This window comes from Lethenteron reissneri, unplaced genomic scaffold (genome assembly GCF_015708825.2).
Source record: "Lethenteron reissneri isolate LAM-NWPU_2019-01 unplaced genomic scaffold, ASM1570882v1 scaffold_156, whole genome shotgun sequence".
Taxonomy (NCBI): Eukaryota; Metazoa; Chordata; class Hyperoartia; order Petromyzontiformes; family Petromyzontidae; genus Lethenteron; species Lethenteron reissneri.
In genome coordinates this window covers 76,401-95,217 of record NW_026891289.1, presented here as the reverse complement: position 1 = coordinate 95,217, position 18,817 = coordinate 76,401, and the positions used below count along the sequence as shown (strand labels likewise).

Sequence of the window (18,817 nt, the reverse complement as noted above, 5' to 3'; positions counted from 1 at the left end):
TTTGGGTACACTTTTTCTTCCAGTTCCTCTTCCGAAGTGGAAAGGATGCCTTTAGACATGGTGATAAGTCCATCTGTGCCATCAGCAAGAATTCTGCCATTTCCAATATCAAGGAGAGCTTCAGCAAAGTTTCCTGCCTCTTGGTCTCCATGGAGATATACACGCATGTTTGTAGTTAGTCTCAGTTTCATTACGTGCCTCCAGAGGAATGAAGACTTGATGCAGGCATTTAACTCATCAGCTTTGGTCCCTCGAAGTACCACAGGTAAGGTTTGTCGGAAGTCACCAGCCATGAGAAAAGTTACACCACCCATAATCCTGGAATTGTTGCGGAGGTCCTGCAAAGTTGTGTTGACAGCCTCAAATGCTCCCTTGTGGGACATGGTGCATTCATCCCACACTATTAATTCACAATTAACCAGGACTTGTGCAAGGGCAGTCCCCTTTGAAATATTGCAAACGGGGTTTTCTTGTCGGGATAGATCTAATGGAAGCTTGAATGTGGAATGGGCAGTTCTTCCTCCAATAAGCAGAGTCGATGCAATCCCTGACGATGCCACAAATTGGGGTGGGGGGGGGGGTGAAGAGGACGTTAAACTTTGAAGAATTTACCTCAGCGTCGCGTGTTAATGCGTGTGCGTATTTTTTACGGGAATTAAAAATGGCGTCCACCCCGCAGCGACGGCTTGCTTTGCCCGTTGCCAGGGGCAACCACCCTCGGTCGGCGTCTCACGCATGCGCAACGGTGTGCTGCATCACGTGCCGGCCGGCAATAGTAAATAAATAAATAAAGAGAAAATCGCACTAAATCGATAATTAAACTGCTTTAAAGACGACGGACGAAAAAACGGAAATGCCTATTCCCACCACGGGGCACGGGACGTGCCTCCCGGCAAATTTTTTTTATCCTAAACCCCACGGCCCGAGCGCCAAATCCCTCGCAAGCGAGCATACACAGACGAACAGACAGGCGGACAGACAAAAAGTTACTTTTATAGGTAAGAAAAAAGATGCACGACTTTATCTATCTGTGACAAATGCTGCACTTTCCGTTGTTGCAGGGGGCACTGTAAACCTACGCGCCCCCTGCATGAACGACGGAGATGCAGGGACAGACGTTCGATCACGTTGGAATCGATCTGCACGGCCAGTTGTGTCGCCTTATCTCGATTCCACGATCCCAACCAGGTAAAAGTCCGCATCGAACCAAATCCCCAGCAAGGCCATCTACTTAACGACTAAATGTCGTTTTCAAATAAGTCTTCCAGATGTACAATGATATAAGCTTTTAAAGAAGAAATACAATTATCTAATTCAAAAGGTAATACAATTCAAAGTTGTTTCATTTTAAAACTTCAAAACGGAGCATCGCGAGCTTGCGTGGATGCGTCGTTCGTGCGCAATTTTTTTCGTGACTTTCCTGGCCCAAGGCCATAAATGGTTGTGAGGGGCACCGCAGGCGGTCAGGCTTGCTTCAACCCATGGTTGTGAACATCTAGACGTTAATCGGCATGGAACATTTCTTGTCCTAGTTCGCCAACATATAAGACGTCATGCAAAATTCGAATGAGTGTTGTTGTGGAGAATGTATCTACTAGATGTGCTCTGCCTTGTAACCGAATACAAATCTGTACCAAAAATGCATTTCAAATGTGCTCTTAAAATTACCTCCTTGCTATGAAGCAGATCAGCAGACACGACATCTTTAACTTATCGATTTCTCCATGAAACAAAGGAATGTTTTACACAAACTATAACTAGCACAGCCTTCTGGGAGTGTGTCATTGATTCAGTGCAAGCCACCTGTGGACCCGTATTGGTGCACAGCGTCTCAAGAGCAGCCGGGCTTGTTTCAACCGATGGTTATGAACATCCAGTCGTTAATCAGCAAGGGGCAATTCTAGTCCAAGTTAGACAAAATCTACGTCAACACGTAAGACAAAATTATAAATCGTGTTGTAGAGAATGTATCTCCTCTTCTTGGTTCTTTCGGTAAAGTCATGAAGAATGGAAATAATAAAATAAAACAGAATAAAATAATTCTCACGACGTTTCGGCCACAACGCAAGCAGCCGTCCTCAGGTGAAGAACAATGTACAAGGTGATATATAGTATCGTAATTGTATAGTATGTAGCTGCAGAAGATGAATCCCTGCAGTCACGAAAGCTTTAAATCGAAATGTATCTCCTCTACGTGTAACTTTTAAGTGGTATGCCTTGTAACTGATGAATGATCCGAGTGTGCTCCCTATTTCAAAGACAATGAGTTATTCCAGAGGCAGACGCTTCCTGAAAACACAAAAATATCCTTTGACCTGTATCACAAGAACAACGGGTCTCACCCGAGTTATCTGTACACGTTAATCCAATAACACACTTTGTCCTAACATTACTTATTAAATGTTTGACCCTTATAAACTGTCTCGGCCTCGCTGTGTGCTGCGTTGCACCGCTCGCTGAGTAGATAACCTCGCGTCCAATAAACCCTCAGAGCCAGGGTGAACATCCGACTTCAAACGTCACTTATTGATTTTAACGAGGTAAAACTGGTGATAAAACAGCACAGATACAGCATCTGTTATAACCCGGAAACACCAACACAATGAATGAACACCACAGCATCAGAACATTGTCTTAGATAACATGTTTCTCAACAATAGAACCTGGATGGACCAGGCCCCTACATTACCACTGAATAACTATACAAGAGCATAAGCTGCTGTGTTACATAAAGACACATCGTGTATTCATCACACTGCACCCCAAATGTACAGTATTACACAACACTAAATGTGGATGAGATATTTCATCATCCTTGCTCTCAGGATCGCAATATAGTTACTTGGGTACAAGTTTGACTCGACTTATTAAATTACATGTAACATTCACAATAAGGAAAGTTGCAGGCTCCGTTGTTAACTAGGCCTCGTATTTACCATAACAATTTAACAGCATTATAAAGGCATTTACATCATTATAACGGCCATTCTAACATTATAACAGCATTGCCAATATTATAAGAACATAAACGAACCTACAATGCTTCTTAAGCTCCCACAATGGATAATCGCGGCTGGCTTCACTGGGACGTGATGTGTGCCGCCATCTTGAATTATGTGTGTAATGGCCGACGCCCGCGTGGTTGAGTGGGAATCTTAAATCGCAACTTCCTGGTCACGTGACCAAAATTTTCATTAAAAACATGAAATTCCTGTGTACATACGCGCCCCCCCCCCCCCCATCTGCCGTGAGGCAAAGCCCCTGCCGTGAGGCAGAACATAAACAAAATGTTACATGTACGCACACAATAAGACAGGTATTCATTCAAAATTATTGAGTCATTTAAATAAAATTTAATTACTGCACTGAAAAATGCTGCACCAGGTTACATTGTATTAACAAGCTATTTCAAAAAATATTCACCGTCTGCTTAACAGTGTATGTACAACATACTTTTGCGCCATTCAAAACGAGGCCTTTGCATGCTGGTGTCTGGGTCAAAATTGAGCAAATTCCAAACATTACAAACTCCACAACTGAGATGCCACATCAACCATCGCCCTCTACTGACAGGCTCTTGTCCACATGCAGGCCGGTAAAGGGCCACCACCTTGTGCCACATAGGGGCAGCTGCTACCTGGGGATGCTATTCGAGTGTTTGAGACGAGATACGATACAAAAATCCGAATTGCCGAGGCGAATAAGCAAGCACCATATAAATGCAATTAATAACATAGCGAATGCTTGGGAGCTTATTGGCTCCCGCTCCTGGTTAGAGATCTACCAAACCCACAGGTCCACAAAGACTGGCCGCTCTTACTCTGCAGGTTGAACCTAGGAATTGAGTGTTCAACTTCACATTCTTGTCATTAAAGGCCTGTGACAAAAGTGCATAACTTAGAGCGACATCGTCTCAAGCTTATACATCTACCGGGTCTCCATTTGACTTTGTATTGTCTCGGAGGAAGTCCACCCACACCTCCACTTCCACAAACTGCTGGGAGTTGCCTCGCTCTGCCTCACAGTCAGAATTCTCCTCCTGCTTCACGTTGCCTCCATCGATGTGAAGGTCCGATTTTGGAGTTGACTCTTCATCTTCACATTTTACCTTCACTTCTTCGCTCTTCACCATCACTTCTTCACATTTCACCTTCACTTCTTCGCTCTTCACCATCACTTCTTCACATTTCACATTCACCTCTTCATATTTCACCTCGATACCTTTAAAAGTGTCCAAGCTGGGATTTTCTTCCGGTTCTTGTTTGATGAGGGATGGGCTCATTGCGGCACTTTGACTTTCACAAGCTGATTTCAGACTCCACTCCTTGTGGATCTTCTGATGCTTGTGTGTTCTCTGGTGTCTTTGAAGAGCAGATGACTGTGCAAACGCCTTCACACACACACTGCACTTGAAGGGTTTCTCTCCCGTGTGTGTTCTCTGGTGTGCTACAAGAGTAGATGAATCTGAAAACGCCTTCCCACACACACTGCACTTGAAGGGTTTCTCTCCCGTGTGTGTTCTTTGGTGTACTTGAAGATTTTGTTTAAGTGCAAACATCGTCCCGCACAAAGTGCACTTGAAGGGGTTCTCTCCTGTGTGTGTTCTCTGGTGTAGTACAAGAGCAGATGAATGTGCATACGCCTTCCCACACACACTGCAGATGAAGGGTTTCTTTCCCGTGTGTGTTCTCTGGTGTATTACAAGAGTAGATGACTGTGCAAACGCCTTCCCACACACACTGCACTTGAAGGGTTTCTTTCCCGTGTGTGTTCTCTGGTGTGCTATAAGAGTAGATGACTGTGCAAACGCCTTCCCACACACTCGGCACTTGAATGGTTTCTCTCCCGTGTGCATTCTCTGGTGTTGTACAAGAGTAGATGAATGTGCAAACGCCTTCCCACACACACTGCACTTGAAGGGTTTCTCTCCTGTGTGAGTTCTCTGGTGCCGTGTCAAATTTCCAGCATAATCCGTGCTGTATGCACACCGGTCGCATTGTTGCCTTGTCGTACCGAGCTTCGCCGAGTGCCTTTGCTCCATCAGACAAATTCGACAGAGGAAGCGACAGCTGCGGACAGAAAAAAAGTTATATCCACGTTAGTATCGATGCACAGAGGAATGCATATTTACACAGTAACACATGACTTATAAGTCGACACTTATTCATATATTCATGATATAGTGAAAAAGATTCCCAAATTCATCACACGGGCTGTTATGGCACACAAAGAGAGAGCAAATGGTTATAACCGTGCCTGGAAGCCCTCGTATCTTCAAAATTAATGTTAACCCAAGACTCAGAGCACACAATTTCAGCTGTCTGGCTTCAAAAGGAATATTTATGAAAGCTAAATTCAGCTGACATAGCAAAGGGTGTTGAAAATAATAAAAATTTTGTTCTGCAGAAATGCATAAATTAATGTTCAATCGCAACTTAGAGGTGTGAAGCCAGGCACAGATGTCCTTGAATGCTGGGATGAACAGTTCCGACTTCAGCTGCACCGTGTGCTGTGTTAACTTCCTGACTCCATTCTTACAAAGAGTTCCAGAGGAAAAAAAAAACAACTACTGTTTTGGAAAAACCTCCGTGCTCAATAGAGTTAATAGACTTTACTGCAACTATAAACTTGACACTGTCACACACTCAAGAGGCGGAGCCAGGATTTTCAGGTAGGGGGGGAAACCCCTCCAACAATGAAAAATAATAGGAGTTGTTATTAAGTAAGGAGTTGTTAGTAAGGAGTTGTTAGTAAGAACTTGTCCCTTGCTTTTTATTTGACACGTGTGATCGGCATCGTGCTCGCTGAAGTTGTTGATGCCTTCAGGGAAGTCGTGTACTGTAGACGCAACTGCGCACAATTCTGTGAGTCGCTTGTAACTGCTTTGCCGTTTCTTATTGCCAATTATGGACTTGGACTGTTGTCCTCTCAGAGTCCCTGGCACGTAATAACATGTCACACGGTGGCGGTGGGGGTCGCAAAATGCTGATTTATCTATATATATAAAAGGGAAATCTGTGAATGTCTGTTCGAAAACATGAAACAAACTTGAAATTAGGCATGTGGGTAGCTTCCAGACTGTACACAATGCGAAAAGTATAAAAATAGACTTTTGTATTTTGGGGGGGGGGGGGGTGGGGCGCAATAATGCATTTATTTTGCACGCAAGTGAGCGGTGACGTCATATCTGTGATGTCACACCCGCATGCGGAAGCATTACACAGCGTGCTTGCTGACATCACCCCCACCCCCCCCAAACACTCCGCGTAGGACGTGTTTTAATCCAAGACAAGAATCCAAGTCCCGGGCAAAGCCGGGTAGTGAAGCTAGTTACTAATAAACCCCAATGATCCCATCGAAATTAGGGATTTCGATCGGATCGTTGGGGGGGCACGTGCCACCCCACCCCCACTGGCTCCACCACTGTCACGCACTGGCACGGTTCACAGGTGGTGGTGTGTCCAGACCCACGCCTGGCTACCTTCACCTGCTCAGTATTAATGCTTCCTCACTCCACCAAGTAATTCATTGAGGATCAACCAACACAGCCGAGGCTGCGTGTCTCTCTCTCTCTCTCCCAGTGGTCGCGTTGATTTCCTTCCCGATCCCCGGGTTTCCCCTCCACATGTCTTGAGTGAACACCGCCACGCGTCTAGAGTGAACACCGCCACGCGTCTAGAGTGAACACCGCCACACGTCTAGAGTGAACGCCACGCGTCTAGAGTGAACAACGCCACGCGTCTGGAGTGAACACCGCCACGAGTCTAGAGTGAACACCGCCACGCGTCTAGTGAACACCGCCACGCGTCCAGAGTGAACACCACCACGCGTCCAGAGTGAACACCGCCACGCGTCCAGAGTGAACACCACCACGCGTCTAGAGTGAACACCGCCACGCGTCCAGAGTGAACACCGCCACGCGTCTAGAGTGAACATCGCCACGCGTCCAGAGTGAACACCACCACGCGTCCAGAGTGAACACCGCCACGCGTCTATAGTGAACAACGCCACGCGTCTAGAGTGAACACCGCCACGCGTCCAGAGTGAACACCGCCACGCGTCCAGAGTGAACACCGCCACGCGTCCAGAGTGAACACCGCCACGCATCCAGAGTGAACACCGCCACGCGTCTAGAGTGAACACCGCCACGCGTCTAGAGTGAACACCGTCACGCGTCTAGAGTGAACACAGCCACACGCTATTGACAAGCCCCACCTTGTTATTATTGTGGTTGTGGGCAGGTCTTTTCTGAAAACAAGAGCGGTATAGCAGCTCAAGCGGGCGTGGCCTGGTAAAAAATGAAAAAAAAAACTCTGAATATTTAAAACAAAACAAAGTTACAAGGTAGCGAGCCAGGTGAAGAGAAATTAAAACTTAAGCAAGATACTCTTTGGTTCTTTCGGGAAAGTCATGTAGAATAAATAAATAAATAAATTTGACAATAGCATGCGACGTTTCGATTGCAACACAAGCAATCATCAGGTACAAATGAAAGAGAAAACAAACCTAGTCAACTTAGAAATTCTATATTTGAAGCTTTCGTGACTGCAAGGATTCAAATTCTTAGGTTTTTTCTGGTAAAGTCACGTCGGTAAAAAATTAATAAAAGTAAAATAAAAATAAAATAAAAATCACGACGTTTTGGAGGCAACACAAGCCTCCGTCTTCAGGTGGAACCGTCACAGCACGATTGCTGCATCAAGTAAGATGCAGCAATCATCAAGTAAGAAGCAGCAATCATCAAGTAAGATGCAGCAATCATCAAGTAAGATGCAGCAATCATCAAGTAAGATGCAGCAATCATCAAATAAGATGCAGAAATCATCAAGTAAGATGCAGCAATCGTGCTGTGACGGTTCCACCTGAAGACGGAAGCTTGTGTTGCCTCCAAAACGTCGTGATTTTTATTTTATTTTTATTTTACTTTTATTAATTTGAATTTTTTACCTACGTGACTTTACCAAAAAACCTAAGAATATGAAACTTAGAAATGTAATGCAATACAACACAGAGAGTCGGCTAACATAACAGTCAACACCCCACCTGGTTGATCACGTTCTTCCAAAGATTGCTCAATTTGAGAGAGAGACAAAACACAGACACGGAGACACACAGACAGACACATAAGCAGAGAGAGATGACACAAAGACACACAGAGAGAGACACACACATAGACATAGAGAGAGAGATGACAGAGAGACACACAGAGAGAGACACACACATAGACACATGACACAGACACACGGAGACACACACATAGACACAGACACACACACATAGACACACATAGACACAGAGACACACACACATAGACACACAGAGAGACAACGCCTCTGTGTCAAAGTCAACATTGGGGGGGACCAAATCTTCCGGGGGGTCTGGGGTCCCCCCCCCCCCAGAAAAATATCTAAATTTGAAAACTAATTTCCTGCCATTTCCTCCCTAAAATATTTGTAAAAGTTCACTAACACATGGGATGGAATTTTTTTTATTTGATACAATGTCTAATAGTGTATTGTATTACATTGCTGTTTTTTCTTTTTTACCTTTTCTTGTTTCATAGTATGTAATGGCAGAGATTAGGGATTCATAAAGTACAACGCAATCATATAAACAGAAATCTATGCATTGTTATATGAAGACAAGTCCAGATTTTGTGGCAAAGGTTTAGCAAATTGTTGTTTTTATTAACAGAGCATCGCAATTATTATTTACAAATATTTTTACAGCAATATATTGGAGGGGCATATTTGATTATTATAATTATTATAACATATTACACTTATTATAACATTATAATTAATATATATTATTATAACTATTACAACATATTATACTTATTATAACATTATAATTAACATATATTATATTTATTATAACATTATAATTTATATATTATCATTATTATAACATTATATTTACGGCCTTGTGTCAATGAGAGATTTGGAGGTTTGGTGACTGCACACAGAGAGAGACACTTAATCAAACAAACTTAGTCAAATTTAGAAATGCAATGCAACACAGAGAGTCGGTCAACACACAACTAACGCATCTCCTGGCTGATCGCGTTCTTCCACAGGTTGCTAAACTATCTTCTTGGTTCTTTCGGTAAAGTCACGTAGAATGGAAGTAATAAAATAATACAAATATTAAACATATTAGTTTGACTATTTTATTATTTCTATTCTACGTGATGTAAAACATATTAAAAGGTTATTATGTTTTTTTTTATTTCATTGGTTTATGTTTATTCTTTTATTATTTCCATTCTACGTGATGACTTTACCGAAAGAACCAAGCAGATGAATCACTGCAGGCACGAAAGAAGCTTTAAATCGAAATTGCTCAACTAAGCGAGAGAATTGAAGCGAACGCGACCAGGCGAGGGCAGGAGGCACTAGGCCCCGCGTTGTAAAGTTTCAATCTGCACATCGCTTCCATGCTCGCTGCTACTCAATTGACATCCCTACGAGAGAGAGAGCGAGGCTCTACCTCGGTAAACAACAACCACAACCACCACAACCACCACCACCACAACAACCACAACCACCACCACCACAACCGCGATGATAATTTCTCACCTCGGATTGCAGTTCACGCGCGGAGCCGCAACTTTCCGTTACCTCGTGACGTCACGCGGCAGCAGGTGACATGACGTCACTTGCGGGGTACACCTCCCCCTGGCGTTTGATGCCGATGAGGTCACGCTGAGCGGTGACGTCAGAGGGCGGGGTCGGAGTTCAAGTTTGTTGACAGAAGGGGAGCGGCAGTGTCGAAACGGCCTCAAACGAGTCCCCGGTGCGGTGTGTCAACATCGCCAGCACTGGGGAGACAAAGGCGGCCGGGCGTGGTGCTGGCCACCCACCCCCTCGTGTGCCGTGACGACCTGCACCGGTGCTGCTACTCGCTATGAGCAGCATTTTGTAGATGTTGTGGCTTGGCTCTCGACATTTCACGATGACATTTTCACGTCCTTAAAAAGATAATCGCCATACTAACCTATGCCGTTTTTTGGCAAAATCGATCCAAATTTTCTAGCTTTATTTTTCAACGAAAAGTGCATTCCTTAGTTGTGTTTAGCCTGAGTAGCCCATATATTACGATAAAAAGTGTGGAATTTCATGCATAAAATTTAGAAGTAAAAAGAAAAAGTGAATTCCTCCATTTTGTTAAGCATTAGTATGCTCTGTATTACATTAAAAGTGGGAAATTTCACCATAAAATTTTCACGTCCCAAACAGTAAATCGGCATACGAACCTCTGCCGTTGTTGGCTAAAATTTAACGAACTTTTACAGCTGTATCAAATCGGCATACTTTACCAATGCCGTTCTTGGCCAAGATTCGCTACATTTTCATAGCTAGATTTTCCAAAAAAAGTTAATTCCTCCATTTTGTTAAGCATTAGTATGCTCTATATTACTTTAAAAGTGGGAAATTTCACGATTAAATTCTCAAGTCCCAAAAGGAAAATCGGGGATACTTATGCCGGTTTTAACCAAAATAAGCAAAATTTTCATAGCTTTCTTTTTCAACAAAAAGTAAATTAATCAATTGTATTTACCCCTAGTATGCTATGTATTAGATTAAAAGTGGAACATTTTATGATGAAATGTTTACATCCCAATATAGAAAATAGGCATACTAACCTATGCCGTTTTTGGCCAATAATGGACACATTTTTACAGCTTCATTTTTTAACAAAAGTGCAATCCTCGGGTGTGCTTAGCCTTAGTATCCTATATATATTACGTTAAAAAAAGTGGGAAATTTCACGCCGGGTACTTCCCGCGAGTACTCTTATATAAGCACACAACGTCATCTGTGATGAACCCTGCACTTTCCTTCGTTTTCATGCAGGAGGCGCTGCAAACCTACTCGCCCCCTACATAAACGACGGAGGAGTAGGGACAGACGTTCGATCCCGTTGGAATCGATCTGCAGACGGCGGTCTTCTGGCACAGCCAGCTCTGTGTCGCCTTATCTCCACCCCGCGATCCCAACCAGGTGAAAGTCCGCATCGAACCGAACCCCGGTAAGGCCATTTACCTCACGACTAGAGAAATTTCACTACAAAATGTTGTTTTCAATGAAGTCTTCCAGATGTAAAATGACATAAGCTTTAATGAAGAAATACAATTATCTAATTCAAAAATAATACAATTCAAAGTTGTTTCATTTTAAAAATTCTAAACGGAGCATCGGGTGCTTGCGTGGATGTGTCGTTCGTGTGAATTTTTTTCGTGACTTTCCTGGCCTAAGGCCGTAAATGGTTGTGAGGGGCACCGCAGGCGGTCAGGCTTGCTTACAACCCCATGGTTGTGAACATCCAGACGTTAATCGGCAAGGACCATTTCTCGTCCTAATTCGACAAAATCTACGTCAACACGTAATACAAATTATAATTCGTGTTGTTGAGAATGTATCTCCTCTACGTGTAACTTTTGAGTGGTATGCCTTGTAACTGATGAATGATCCGAGTGTGCTCCCTATTTCAAAGACAATGAGTTGCTCCAAAGGCAGACGCTTCCTGAAACACAAAAGTACCCTTTGACCTGTATCACAAGAACTACTGAGTCTCACCTGAAGTGATCTGTACAGGTTACTTGCAAAACACACACTTTGTCCTAACATCACTAATTCAATGTTTGACCCTTATAGACAAAATGGTACATGTACGCACACCATCATACAAGTATTCATTCTAAATTATTGACAGGCATATTAACAAAATTGAATTACTGCACTGAAATATACTGCATTACGTTACATCCTATTAACAAGAAGCTAATTAAAAATATACGCACCGTCTGCTTAACAGTGTATGTACAACATACTAATGCACCATTCAAAACGAGTAGGCCATTGCATGCTGGCGTCTGGGTCAAAATTGATGAAATTCGAAACATTACCGACAAACTCCACAACTGAGATGCCACATCAACCATCGCCCCCTACTGACAGGCTCTTGTCCACATGCAGGCCGGTGCACGGCCACCACCTTGTGCCACATAGGGGCAGCTGCTACCTGGAGATGCTCTTCGAGTGTTTGAGACGAGAAACGATATAGAACTCCGAGTTGCCGGGGCGATTAAGCAAGCACCATATAAATGCAATTGATAACATAGCGAATGCTTGGGAGCTTATTGGCTCTCGCTCCTGGTTAGAGATCTACCCAACACACAGGTCCACACAGACTGGCCGCTCTTACTCTGCAGGTTGAACCTAGGAATTGAGTGTTCAACTTCATTCTTGTCATTAAAAGCCTGTCACAAAGGTGCGTCTATTGGAGCGACATCGTCACTGGCTTACACATCTACCGGGTCTCCATTTGACTTTGTATTGTCTCGGAGGAAGTCCACCCACACCTCCACTTCCACAAACTGCTGGGAGTTGCCTCGCTCTGCCTCACAGTCAGAATTCTCCTCCTGCTTCACGTTGCCTCCATCGATGTGAAGGTCCGATTTGGGAGTTGAATCTTCATCTTCACATTTTACCTTCACTTCTTCGCTCTTCACCATCACTTCTTCACTCTTCACCATCACTTCTTCACTCTTCACCTTCACTTCTTTACGTTTCACCTCGATACCTTTCAAAGCGTCCAAGCTGGAATTGTCTTCCGGTTCTTGTTTGATGAGGGATGGGCTCATTGCGGCACTTTGACTTTCGCAAGCTGATTTCAGACTCCACTCCTTGTGGATCTTCTGATGCTTGTGTGTTCTCTGGTGTCTTTGAAGATTTGATGACTGTGCAAACGCCTTCCCACACACACTGCACCTGAAGGGTTTCTCTCCCGTGTGTGTTCTCTGATGTATTTCAAGATGAGATGAAAATAAAAATGCCTTCCCACACACACTGCACTTGAAGAGTTTTTTTCCCGTGTGTGTTCTCTGGTGTACTTGAAGAGTTTGTTTACGTGCAAATGCCGTCCCGCACAGAGTGCACCTGAAGGGTTTCTCTCCGGTGTGTGTTCTCTGGTGTGCTACAAGACCAGATGAATGTGCAAACGCCTTCCCACACACACTGCACTTGAAGGGTTTCTCTCCCGTGTGTCTTCTCTGGTGTGCTACAAGACCAGAAGAATGTGCAAACGCCTTCCCACACACACTGCACTTGAAGGGTTTCTCTCCTGTGTGAGTTCTCTGGTGTATTATAAGAGTAGATGAAAATGCAAACGCCTTCCCACACACACTGCACTTGAAGGGTGTATCTCCCGTGTGTGTTCTCTGGTGTGCTATAAGAGTAGATGACTGTGCAAACGCCTTCCCACACACACTGCACTTGAAGGGTTTATCTCCCTGTGTGCATTATCTGGTGTTTTACACGAGTAGATGAATCTGAAAACGCCTTCCCACACACACTGCACTTGAAGGGTTTCTCTCCTGTGTGAGTTTTCTGGTGCCTTGTCAAATGTCCAGGATGATCCGTGCTGTATGCACACCGGTCGCATTGTTGCCTTTTTGCACCGAGCCGCGCCGAGTGCCTTTGCTCCATCAGACCAATTTCTGCAGAGGAAGCGACAGCTGCAGACAGAAAAAAAGTTACATCCACGTCAGTATCGATGCACAGAGGAATGCATATTTACACAGTAACACATGACTTATAAGTCGACACTTATTCATATATTCATGATTTAGTGAAAAAGTTTCCCAAATTCATCACACGGGCTGTTCTGGCACACAATGAGAGGGTGAATGGTCATAAACATACCTGGAAGCCCTCGTATCTTCAAAATGAATGTTAACCCAAAACTCCGAGCACGCAATTTTAGGCTGTCTAGCTACAAAAGCAATATTTATGAAAGCTAAATTTAGCTGACATAGCAAAAGGTGTTGAAAATAATACTATTTGTGTTATGCAAAAATGCATAAATTAATGTTCAATCGCAACTTAGGAGGTGTGAAGCCAGCCAGGCTCACGATGTCCTTGCACGCTGGAATGAACAGATCTGACTTCAGCTGCATGTGTATGCTGTGTTAACTTCTTGACTGTTTCCATTCTTATAAAGTTCCAGAGGAAAAAACCAAAAACTTGTTGTGATATAACCTCCGTGTTCAATAGAGTTAATAGACTTAACTGCCAACACAAACTTTACACTGTCACACACTGGCATGGTTAAGAGGTGTGTCCAGACCCATGCCTAACCACCTTCATTTGCTCACTATTAATGCTTCCTGACTCCACAAAGTAATTCAATGAGGATTAATCAACACCCCTGAGGCTGCGTGTCTCTCTCGCTCCCCGTGGTGAGATGTTAACTACCTCTCCTGGCATACAGGAAGTCGTGGATTCATCCCAACCCTGACGCCTGCTGTATATTTAGTTTGTGTGTCTTTCTCTCTTCCCGTGGTCACGTGGATTTCCCTCCGGATCCCCCGATTGTCCCCACTCCACATGCAGAGAGCGAACAACGCCACGTGTCCAGAGTGAACAACGCCACGTGTCTAGAGTGAACACCACCACACGTCTAGAGCGAACACCGCCACGCGTCCAGAGTGAACACCGCCACGCGTCCAGAGTGAACACTGCCACGCGTCCAGAGTGAACACCGCCACGCGTCTAGAGTGAACACCACCACACGTCTAGAGCGAACACCGCCACGCGTCCAGAGTGAACACCGCCACGCGTCCAGAGTGAACACCGCCACGCGTCCAGAGTGAACACCGCCACGCGTCCAGAGTGAACACCGCCACGCGTCCAGAGTGAACACCGCCACGCATCTAGAGTGAACACCACCACGCTGTTGACAAGCCTCACCTTGTTGTTGTTGTTGTTGTGAGCAGGTCGCTTCTGAAAACAAGAGCGGTACAGCAGCTCAAGCGGGCGTGGCCTGGTAAAAAATGAAAAAAAAAGTGTGAATATTTCAAATAAAACAAAGTTACAAAGTAGCGAGCCAGGTGAAGAGAAATTAAAACTTAAGCAAGATACTCTTTGGTTCTTTCGGTAAAGTCACGTAGAATAAAATAAATAAATAAAATTATAGTTTCAGTTTCATTTATTTGGTATAGCCCCGTGAGCCATTCGGCTCTTGAATCGGATGCAACCGCAACAAACAAAAACATGAACGAGAAAACATCTTAAAGTGACTATGTGACTGTGCAAACATAAAATCCAGGGAAAAACAGCAAAATATTCCACAAAAAGCACCGTACACCAACGCTGTGTGCAAATAGCAAACGACGTTTCAATTACAACACAAGCAATCATCATCAGGTACAAATGAAAGAGAAAAAAATCTAGTAAACTTAGAAATGTAATGCAATACAACACAGAGAGTCGGCTAACATAAGTCAACACCCCAACAGGTTGATTACGTTCTTCCAAAGATTTCTCAATTTGAGAAAGACAAAACACAGACACGGAGACACAGATACACATAGACAGACACATAAGCAGAGAGAGATGACAGAAAGACACAGAGAGAGAGAGATACACACATAGACACACAGAGAGAGATGACACAGAGACACAGAGAGACACACACACAGAGACACACAGAGAGATGACACAGACACAGAGAGAGACACACAGAGACATGACAGACACAGAGAGAGACACACACACACACAGAGACACACAGAGAACATTGGGGGGGACCAAATCTTGCAGGGAGTCTGGGGTCCCCCCCCAGAAAAATATCTAAATTTGAAAACTCATTTCCTGCCATTTCCTCCCTAAAATATTTGTAAAAGTTCACTAACACATGGGATGGAATTTTTTTTCTTTTATACAATAATGTCTAAAAGTGTATTGTATTACATTGCTGTTTTTTCTTTTTAACCTTTTCTTGTTTCATAGTATGTAATGGCAGAGATTAGGGATTCATAAAGTACAACGCAATCATATAAACAGAAATCTATGCATTGTTATATGAAGACAACTCCAGATTTCGTGGCCAAGGTTTAGCAAATGGTTCTTTTTATTAACAGAGCATCGCAATTATTATTTACAAATATTTTACAGAAATATATTGGAGGGGCATATTTGATTATTATAATTATAACATATCATGATTATTATAACATGTTATAATTATTATAACATATTATACTTATTATAACATTCTAATTATATATACTATATTTATTATAACATTATAATTACGGCCTTGTGTCAATGAGAGATTTGGAGCTTTGGTGACTGCACACAGAGAGAGACACTTAATCAAACAAACTTAATATTTGAAATGTAATGCAACACAGAGTCGGTCAACACACCAACTAACGTACTCTTAGGTTGTTTCGATAAAGTCACCATGTAGGTAGAAAATTAAATTAAAATTATAATAGTAAAAATAGAAATAAAATAATAAAATCACGCCTCACTTGATGCAGCAAATCTGGCTGTGACGGTCCCACCTGATGACAGAGACTTGTGTTGCCTCCGAAACGTCGTGATTTATTATTTTATATTTTATTTCTATTGTTACTTTTATTAATTGTAATTTCATTTTTCACCTACACGGTGACTTTACCGAACAAACCTAAGAGTATGAATCACTGCAGTCACGAAAGCTTCAAATCTCGAGTTAACACAACTAACGCATCTCCTGGCTGATCGCGTTCTTCCATAGGTTGCTAAACTATCTTCTTGGTTCTTTCGGTAAAGTCACGTAGAATGGAAATAATAAAATAATACAAATATTAAAAATAAGACTATTTTATTATTTCCATTCTACGTGATATAAAACTAATAAAATGTTATGTTTTATTTGTATTATTTTTTTATTTTATTTTATTATTTCCATTCTACGTGATGACTTTACCGAAAGAACCAAGCAGATGAATCACTGCAGTCACGAAAGAAGCTTTACATCGAAATTGCCCAACTAAGCGAGAGAATTGAAGCGAACGCGACCAGGCGAGGGCAGGAGGCACTAGGCCCCGCGTTGTAAAGTTTCAATCTGCACATCGCTTCCATGCTCGCTGCTACTCAAATAACATCCCTACGAGAGAGAGAGAGCGAGGCTCTACCTCGGTAAACAACAACCACAACAACCACAACAACAGCCACAACAACAACCACCACAACCGCGATGATAATTTCTTACCTCAGACTTCAGTTCCCGCGCGGAGCCGCAACTTTCCGTTACCTCGTGACGTCACGCGGCAGCAGCAGGTGACATGACGTCACTTGTGGGGTACAAGACACTCCCCTCCCACAATGAGCGGCTCTGTAACTTACATAAATTATGTTAATGAGCCTGGCCCACTCGTGGAGGGATGGGCCGTGGGTGCCGAACCGGTCACAACGAACTCGTGACGTCTTTCACGAATAATTTATGTTAATGAGCCGCCAGTCAGTGGGCGTGGCTTTGCCCAAATAAGGATAGTGCTTGAACAGATAACGGAAGTGACCCAGGCAGAGGTGACGTCACGCTCCCTTGAGACGGGTTGGGGTGAATACTTTGGTGACATGACGTCACTAGCAAGGTACACCTCCCCCTGGCGTTTCACGCCGATGAGGTCATGCTGAGTGGTGACGTCACGTAGCGGGATTAGAGTTTAAGTTGATTAAGATTAATTTTCCATTGCTCCCTCCCTTGAACAGAGACCCCTTGGGTGTGTGAGCTCAGCTCAACAATGTGGACATTATTGTGTGTGTACACACACACATGGACAGTGTGTACACACGTGTACATTGTGTGTGTGTGTACACACTGTGTGTGTGTACACTGTACACACTGTGTGTACACTGTGTGTGTGTACACTGTGTGTGTACATTGTGTGTACACTGTGTGTGTACACTGCGTGTGTACATTGTGTGTACACACTGCGTGTGTACATTGTGTGTGTGTGTACACTGTGTGTGTGTACACTGTGTGTGTGTACACTGTGTGTACACTGTGTGTGTACACTGCGTGTGTGTGTACACTGTGTGTGTGTGTACACTGCGTGTGTACACTGTGTGTGTACATTGTGTGTACTCTGTGTGTGTGTACTCTGTGTGTGTGTACTCTGTGTGTGTGTACTCTGTGTGTGTACATTGTGTGTACTCTGTGTGTGTGTACACTGTGTGTGTGTACATTGTGTGTGTACACTGTGTGTGTGTACACTGTGTGTGTATACTGTGTGTGTGTACTCTGTGTGTGTACACTGTGTGTGCATTGTGTGTACACTGTGTGTGTACGCTGTGTGTGTACACTGTGTGTGTGTACACTGTGTGTGTACACTGTGCGTGTGTACATTGTGTGTACACTGTGTGATGGCTGGGTGTATGGAATTGATGTGGTTGAGGAATTGTTCTAGAGCAGGCGGGCCATGTGGCCAGATGACAAAAATGTCATCTACGTACCTCTTCCATAAGGTCGGGCGTAGAGTGGCAGTCTGGACGGCGTCAGTCTCAAATTTCTCCATGAAGACGTTGGCTACAACCGGAGATAGGGGGGAGCCCATTGGGGTGCCCTCAGTTTGTTTGTAGAAAGTTCCATTCCAGGTGAAGTATGTATTGGTTAAGCAGTGTCTCACCAGGGGGGGTACCCCAGCATTCAGTCCTTGATGAACCAAGTCTTCAATGATTGCGATGGTGTCAGGTACAGGAACTTTGGTGGATAAGGAAAACACATCAAAACTGACAAGCAGGTCGTCTGGGGACAGGGAAACGTCGTGAGAATTGTATTTTATAATGTTTAATTTTTATTATTTTATTATTTCCCTTCTACGTGACTTTACCGAAAGAACCAAGAAGATTTACTGTTTGTTTTCTACCTGATGACGATTGCTAGTGTTGCAATCGAAACGTCCTATTCTATTATTTAATTTATTTCCTTTCTACGTTACTTTACCGAAAGAACCAAAAAGCAAAATGAAAATTCGCTG

General features: G+C 43.5%; 1 protein-coding gene and 1 long non-coding RNA gene across 2 annotated transcripts in view; both read right to left on the bottom strand.

The window, feature by feature from the left end:
* Positions 1-973: 973 nt before the first annotated feature.
* LOC133362634 (zinc finger protein 91-like) overlaps positions 974-18,817 on the bottom strand; it is a 33,292-nt gene continuing 15,448 nt past the window's right edge. The window contains exons 6-8 of the mRNA XM_061581553.1: positions 12,314-13,261; positions 7,216-7,283; positions 974-5,069 (exon numbers count right to left, since the gene is read on the bottom strand). Of these exons, the coding sequence (XP_061437537.1) occupies positions 3,920-5,069; positions 7,216-7,283; positions 12,314-13,261 (2,166 nt within the window). The 3' untranslated portion in view covers positions 974-3,919. The remainder of the gene's footprint in view (positions 5,070-7,215; positions 7,284-12,313; positions 13,262-18,817) is intronic.
* Positions 13,451-17,639, bottom strand: LOC133362638 (uncharacterized). The gene is made up of 3 exons (XR_009757519.1): positions 17,050-17,639; positions 14,757-14,829; positions 13,451-13,522 (listed from the first exon to the last, which is right to left on the bottom strand). It is a non-coding gene; the product is annotated as an uncharacterized LOC133362638 (long non-coding RNA).